A 7,568-nucleotide genomic window follows, 5' to 3' on the forward strand; every position below is an offset into this window, starting at 1 on the left:
CTTATTATTTCACGGGAAAAGAACTTACAAAAGTATCAACTGGGCTTGGTTCATTGTTTGCTCTACAAGCAGCCGGTGCATCAAATATTCTCCCTCTAAAGCACTAAATTAATCTAGGCATATATGACCCATCACTTTGTGTGATTCAGCGATGAAGTGTGATCTAATCCTCATCAAGAGTTGAAAGTCTACTTCTGTGTGTCTGCAGGTTGGATCCTTTCGGTCTATACTTCTCTTCATCGGCGGCGGTTGCTGTTCTGGTGCGCTGGTCCTATGGGGCCTTAGCACGACGACTTCCCGATTGTCTACTACAATAATATTTGCCCCGCTTCAACAAAGGAGGGGCGATGACAGCGACGCGTCTTCGGCTCGCTTCAGTGCTTGTAGTCGTCGCTAGGTGGTCTGTGGACTTGGATGTAAATTTTACTTCTAGTGTTCTTTGTACTACCTTGACAGTTGATGAATAAATCGAAAGTTTTCTCGCAAAAAAACAGAGTTGAAAAAGAAGGTCAGATGAGTAGCATGTATATTTATTTGTCGTTGATTTAGTACTACTAGTTTTCATGAGAGCTTATGTCAGCTGCGTATGCGTACTCCTCCTCTTGAGGCTCTGTAGTGTGGTGTATTGCAGAATATCATACAAGTGGGACCGCCGAGAACTAGCGGAGCTTGAGACTTTGCTGGGAATTCCCGAGAGGCCTCATAATGTAAGATGTTTTTTTTGACACTAGTGTAGTATTAAAAAACGTCTTACATTATGGGACGGAGGAAGTATTAAAAACTGGGCGAGAGTGTACCTTTCGTCGGAAAGAGCTAGTAGATTATCGTTTGTGAGATTCGTAGACAATGCGTGTAGAGCCAAGGCGGGATCGCAGTTGGCAATCCGGGCGTAGATCATGCCGCCCACAACGACCTTCCGCCCGGCGGCACGGGCGCGCGCGGGCGCCATAGTGTCGACATCGTTGTACCTCCACGTCCACTTGCCCGCGTCCCCCGTAACGAAACGCCGGCCCACGCGAGCCACCGATAACGGCCCCCACGCCCGCCACCCCGCACGCCTGACCGGCCCCCCTCCGCGGCGTCCCACTGACCGCTGGGCCCATGGGACCCTCCCGCACGCACGCACGACCGGGCCCGCCCGCGGCGCCGGCCCGCCGGGGCCCCGTGAGATCCCCCAACCGACGGCGGCGGCTCGGGGATGACGACACCCCCCTCCCGTGGCGGGGCCCCCGCGCGCCGATGTGGCGACGCATCGCATGTGTCTGCTCCCCGCCGCATGCAGCAGCCGCGCCGCGCGGTGATAAATTGGGTTTAATTTCATTCCTCGAATCGGATCGAATAATCCGTCGACTGTTCTGGAGAGTGAGCAGGATCGGATTGTTATTCTATTGTTGTCCGCGGCGGCCATGGCGTTCTTCGAGGTGAGCCCCCCCTGCCGTCCTCTCTTCTTCTTCTTCTTCTTCATCACAGCGGCAGCCATGGCGTTCAGAATCCCCTGCTTATTTGTCCTGCTGCCGCGTTGTTCTACTACACAGCGCTGAATTGCGTGAAGAAATTCGTTAATCATTCGGGTTTCTCCGTTCCTCTAATGGCAGGAGACGGAGTCGTACTACGTCCCCTACCTCCGCGCCCACCTGCACCAATTCGCAGGTACGTAGGCTAATTAAGGGGCTATTTATGGTTATTTTTTGCTAAACCCATCGTGGGAGCTCGTGATTCTGACGGGGCGGGGCACCGCTTGGTCGTCGGCGGTGGCAGCGTCGGTCTCCGCGGCGAGCTGCGAGGAGGGGGCGGGCGACGACGAGGAGTGCCGCGACGAGGCGGCCGCGCTCAGGCTCAAGATGGTGGCCGTCGCCGCCATCCTCATCGCCGGCGCGGTCGGCGTCGCCATCCCGCTCGTCGGCCGGAGGCGGCGCGGCGGGGGCGGCGGCGGCGAGGGCGGGTCCTCCGGCGGCGGGATGTTCGTGCTCGCCAAGGCGTTCGCGGCGGGGGTCATCCTCGCCACGGGGTTCGTGCACATGATGCACGACGCCGAGGAGAAGTTCGCCGACCCGTGCCTCCCGGCCATGCCGTGGCGCCGGTTCCCCTTCCCGGGCTTCATCGCCATGCTCGCCGCGCTGGGCACGCTCGTCATGGAGTTCGTCGGCACCCGCTTCTACGAGCGCAGGCACGGCGAGGAGGCCGCTGCAGCCGCGGCCACAGCCGCGCGTGACGACACCACGGCGCTGCTCGAGGACGGCTCCCTGTCAGGGATGGCTGCCGCCGCGATGAGCGGCGACGATGAGAAGCAGGACGCCATGCACATCGTGGGCATGCGCGCGCACGCGGCGGCGCACCAGCACAGCCATGCGCATGGCCATGACGCGTGCGATGGTGGAGCCGTGTACGACGCCCATGCACACGCCCACGCCCAGGGCCATGGCCATGACCATGGGCATGGGAGCGAGGAGAGGCCGTCCCAAGCTCATCATGTGGTTGTCTCGCAGGTACGGGCAATTTAATGTTGTTGCCAGTTCTTAGGGCCACAAACTTCTACTTAAACACAAGTGACATCTTTTATACAGTACATTTTTTAATCCAATTATCCCAAAGATCACTAGATCAGACAACTTAAAATTCGCAAAATCATAGTATTATTACTACCGTTCTATGCAGTAGCTTTGTAAACACATAGTACATCCCCGTGTTTGAACAGTTTCTTATATCTACTTTGGATTATTTACTGAATTTGTTATGTTTGAATTTGACTTTCAAATCATATTTCGTAAATTGTGAATTTGAAATGAGTATCAAGTATGTGTGTCAGAAATAACATTGTTTGAATTATTATGATGATAGTATATAGTCCCTCCGTCTGAAAAATACTTGTCCCAAGCTTGTCTTTCAAATGAATGTATCTAGCACCAAGTTAGTGCTAGATACATCCATTTGAGGGACAGAGGGAGTACATGTATGTGCCATTTGTATGCTTGTTTAATGGAAAATAGAAAGAGAAAAACAGATTTTAGGGGAAGATGTTTACGGGAACAGAGAAAAGACCTCACAAAACAACTTCCCCTAAATTATACGGGCACCCCAGTAAAATCACTTTTACAGGAGCTATTGGAGATGCTCTCTGTCCTGTATGTTTGAGTTCTGGTCAGTGAAATTTCCTTTGCTAAGTTATATCTGAAAAATGTCAGTACAACTGCACAGACGACCAAAGATACAAAATGTAGTCTCTTGCATTGATGTTTTCAGTAGTGTATTTGTGAAGTATACCGAATAATGATTTTCTGTATTCTCAACAAGATTATGGAGACGGGGATTGTATCTCATTCGGTGATTATCGGGCTATCCTTGGGCGTTTCGCAAAGCCCATGTACCATTAAACCTCTTGTTGCCGCCCTCTCCTTCCACCAGTTCTTCGAGGGTTTTGCCTTGGGTGGCTGCATTTCTGAGGTTAATGTCCACTTCATTTTTGCTCTAAGGTTAACAGTTCCTCACTCGGAGTTAGCACTCATGTCCCCTTCATGTTAATTGCATCAATTCAACACACTCTGTATGAACAAATGCAGGCGCAGTTCAAGAATTTCTCTGCACTCCTGATGGCTTTCTTCTTTGCTATCACAACACCTGCTGGGATCACCGTGGGGGCGGGGATCGCGTCATTCTACAATGCCAACAGCCCCAGGGCATTGGTGGTGGAAGGCATTCTGGATTCAATGTCATCTGGTATACTGGTCTATATGGCATTAGTGGATCTCATTGCTGCTGATTTCCTGAGCCGGAGGATGAGCTGCAATCCGAGGCTGCAAGTGTGCTCATACGTTGCCTTGTTTGTCGGGGCTATTGCCATGTCATCACTGGCTATTTGGGCTTAGTGCCAGTGAGGATTATTGAAGCTTGGGACGGGCTGCTTGGTGATCAATGCACTACGACTTGTTGCCTAGCTACCATTAACTGAGTAAGATGGGAGGCTTTTCCTTTCGCTGTCCATTCTTTTGTTTGTTCTTCCATGGTGCTGGGCCGTGTAACGTCCTCTTTTGGTCATAGAAAAGGAAGTCCCTCTTTGGGTACATTGTGGTGGTACAGAATTGGGACAAGTTAGTTAGGGAATAAAGAGTTTAGGAGTCCCACCAGTCTTTGCAGATGTACAGTTCATCCTCGGTGTTAGATAAGAGGCCTTGTCTGTTCTCAAGTATAATCTTGCACGTACATCAATGCGGATCTCCTGAAAGTCGCTTCAACTGTTCGAATACATTCGCAGGTGCTGTTTGAAATTAGGATGGTTATGAACTCACGCCTGACTCTTTTGCCGCACCTGTTAGCACTATTTTGGTTGTATATATGGAATAAAGGTTACCGATCTTTCTCAACTTAAATACCAATCATACGAAGATTGAATATGATGCAACAGAAATTCTTTATCCTTTATTCTTTTTTGTAATTGAAGCAGTTCGTTGATACTGTTGTTGCTGGACTGCAGATTCATTTGTACACCACAATTAATTTTATCAAAATACAGTTCATTCATCTATGCCTGTAATAATGTAGATTTTTCCTGATGACTTGAGCTAGACGACTTTGGTAGATTGTACTGCAGTATATCTTATATTTGGTTATGTTTTTATCAAGTTCCAGTAACCCATGCTTGTGCTGAACAACACATATATATTGTATCATTTATTTGTATTCCCTCTCAAACAAAAATTGTATTGTATCATTGGTTCTGTTTGCTGTATAATATAATATCCAATGTTCTCTGTTGATGGCATTACACATACTGTCGACAAATGTAAGATTTGTGATCTGAGTGTTTTACCTAGAGTGCATTTGTATGGTTTTCCAGCAGAGGCCTCTGAGCAAACATATGATCCAGGCAGCTTGTGCAAGAAGGTAAACCAGATACATATAAATCCTTATGGGACATATTGTTCCTGGACATATAAAATGCCCATGTTTCAAAATTTTAAATTGCTGCATTCTTTCAGCCTTTACCATCCTCTGTTGCTTTTACCCACCGACAAATATGGTTGTGCGAGCTATAACCATTACTTTATAGGGGACTGGTTATGCAGGCCCCCTTTTTTCTTGTTTTCTGGTACAGTAGTAACATTACAGTAGAAAGACCAAGTCTAAGTTGAACCTTTGATTAGTGTGCTCAAATTCAGTGAAAATTATCCCTTTTCTTTCCATTCTTCTAAATTTGATGGTTTCTAACATTTACTACATGACCCGGAACTGATAGGAATCTACTAGTGGACAAAATGGATTTAGTTTCGCCTACATAATTGCTTATCGCGATGAAAATAGCATGTGCATAATCTTCGTGGGTAGTGCTTGTTCCATCAATATGCTGGAACCAAACACCCACTATAATTTCTGATGCAAAAGTTGAATTGTCGACAATTCGATGTACAAACTGATGTTTCTGCTATGTCATAAACAGGTCTTGCCAACTAGAAGTGCTTGACGCGAAGGCGAGTGCAGTCATATGGATGGATGATGAGTCGCAAGGTGGAGCCAACCCTTTGCTCCCTGGCAAATCCCGCTGCTAGAGATATTGATCATGTCACACTCGAGTCGATGAACGTCGACTTAAAGGCTACGGCGCATCTGAAGCCTGAAGCTCGTTCATCATCAGCAATCCAAGAGGCTATTGTGATACCGTCCGTGCCTCCGGCAGATTCTCTTGTCATTATCCTCCCTGGACCAGACACCGGAACCTGCAAAGCCTGGAGGGCATCTCCGCTGTTGAGATAGAAAGGGCTCAGGTCCGTGTCTTGTTACCAGCTTTGCTCGTGCTGCTCACATCCAGAACCACGGCTAAGTGAGGGAACTGTTTGGGACATGCCATAGTGATCAACTGTAAGCTAAGGTTTAGCTGAGAAAGGAGAAAATATGTTGGATCACCTGGAGAGCAATCAAAACTAGGGGATGATCACTAAGTGAGGATTAAGAGCACATCTGCCACTCTCATCAGGTAAATTCAGGTTCGGCCATCAAAGAAGTTACGAGCTAGTGTTCTTGCAGGAGATAGGAGTACTACCAGACATGAGGGGACAGTCTGGTAAGGTAGCCGCGCAGAATCTCTTGAGAAAGGTTAACCTTTTTCTTTCCCGGGCTCATCAACTGCCAAGTTGGAAGAGACTTGCTAGCTAATTCAAATGTACCATATCCTATCAGATAATGGAATCTCCAAGGACCGGGACAAAACAGAGAGAATGCGAAGGAGCTATTGGTCGTGGAGGACATCGATCCAGTGTCCGGGACCGGGAGCTCTAGCCAGGGACAGCATGATTCGATCGCCACTGAGGAGAGGACGAGTGACCCTGCCACGGCGTGGTGGCCTACCGGTTGTGGCAACCCGGCGAGACATGTTCCGAGGCCCGAAAGAGGCGCCCGTGGAGGAATACTGAGCACGGAGCACCGAGCAGTGTGCGTGTCAGTTGGAGGAAATGCGGCAGCCTGCCTGCCTGCCATCATTGACCTCCAGGACTTGGATGGGTGGAGCAGTGAGTAGTTCAGACTTCCGAGATGAGATGGACAGATAGATAGATTCTGCGTCTGAAGTCTGAAACCTCTCTTGGCGCATTCGAATCGAGTATAAAGGGGAAGCTCAGATCAATCAGGGGCTCTGTGGACGAGTGCGCCTGCATGCATGGAGGCACCCTCTGGATTTGATGAGATGGCGAGGGGTGTGGCATCTGATGAGGTGACACGGTGGCGCGCTAGCCTGGCGTCTTCCGCAGGTGCTCCACAGAGGAGGGCTTCCCGCGCTAGCTAGCAGCCTAGTGGACGAACAGGATGGATACAGCACTCCTGGGCTCCTGGCTTTGGAATCTTTGCCAAGAACTGGCACGGTGGCGAGTCAGCTTCAAGAGTGAAACCGGATGTATCTCTTCTCTCCTGGCTTTCGGATCCGTGTCGTCCGGCCGTGCGATGCGGTGCGATGCGCTGCGGAATTTGACGTGTTTAACACTGATGAGGTTTCTTCTGCATCTGTCTGTCACTGCGCATCGTAACAAATGGTTTTCCCCTTCCCGTTGTGCTCTTCCTCTTCTATTTGCTGTTAGAGCTTGTTCTGGTCTTCATTCTTTCTTTCTTTTTGTGGGGACTGGTCTTCATTCTTGGGTGCCGAGAGACGGACTTCTCGAGCATGCGGCACCTGCAGCAGCAAACCGACCGCGCACAGGGTGTTCAGGCCAACTCCAACCGGCGATCCAAAACGGACGTTCGATTTGTTTGGATTTTGTCTGCATGAAATAAGAAAACGGACAACGGACGCGGACGGAGAGGCGGACACGGCCTCTGCACCCAATGGTGCTACCCTATTTGACGAGAGGTCCGTCCTTGTCATTTCCTCGAACACCTAGTAGGCGTGGCGAACCTGCGCTGCTGCCTTCGAGCGCCCGCGCGTCGCGTTTGAGGTCTAGCGTTGGAGTTGGCCTTAGGCACATGCGGACAACGCGCACATTTCTATCGTGCGGGTTTTGTACATGTAAGTTTGGCTTCTCCTCGGGCACCTTTTATTCTAGACAGCTGATCGCAAAGCACATGCTGTAGCGAAATGGCTTTCGTCTCTA

At 49.7% G+C, this 7,568-nt stretch overlaps 1 protein-coding gene across 3 annotated transcripts; it reads left to right on the forward strand.

The window, feature by feature from the left end:
• The first annotated feature begins 1,113 nt into the window (after positions 1 to 1,113).
• LOC123148024 (zinc transporter 10) lies at positions 1,114 to 7,026 on the forward strand. Of its 3 annotated transcripts, XR_006473591.1 has the most exons (6): positions 1,114 to 1,421; positions 1,596 to 1,650; positions 1,759 to 2,486; positions 3,292 to 3,441; positions 3,558 to 3,946; positions 5,432 to 7,026. XR_006473591.1 is itself a non-coding variant. In XM_044567378.1 (5 exons), exons 1-5 carry the CDS (start codon positions 1,407 to 1,409, stop codon positions 3,861 to 3,863), a joined length of 1,254 nt encoding a protein of 417 aa, XP_044423313.1. In that variant the 5' UTR covers positions 1,119 to 1,406; the 3' UTR covers positions 3,864 to 4,519. The 3 variants fall into 3 exon arrangements, 2 of the variants coding, with proteins under 2 accessions (XP_044423313.1, XP_044423314.1); XM_044567378.1 differs by lacking the exon at positions 5,432 to 7,026 and having other exon boundaries at positions 1,119 to 1,421; positions 3,558 to 4,519; XM_044567379.1 differs by lacking the exon at positions 5,432 to 7,026 and having other exon boundaries at positions 1,128 to 1,421; positions 1,536 to 1,650; positions 3,558 to 4,519.
• The last annotated feature ends 542 nt before the right edge of the window (positions 7,027 to 7,568 follow it).

Source organism: Triticum aestivum, chromosome 7A, assembly GCF_018294505.1.
Source record: "Triticum aestivum cultivar Chinese Spring chromosome 7A, IWGSC CS RefSeq v2.1, whole genome shotgun sequence".
Classification (NCBI taxonomy): Eukaryota; Viridiplantae; Streptophyta; class Magnoliopsida; order Poales; family Poaceae; genus Triticum; species Triticum aestivum.

Excerpts from the sequence above, each read along its gene's own strand:
- LOC123148024 (XM_044567378.1), top strand. Across the intron at positions 1,651-1,758 it reads CCACCTGCACCAATTCGCAG|CGTCGGTCTCCGCGGCGAGC; the intron begins GTACGTAGGCTA and ends CGGCGGTGGCAG. Across the intron at positions 2,487-3,291 it reads ATCATGTGGTTGTCTCGCAG|ATTATGGAGACGGGGATTGT; the intron begins GTACGGGCAATT and ends ATTCTCAACAAG.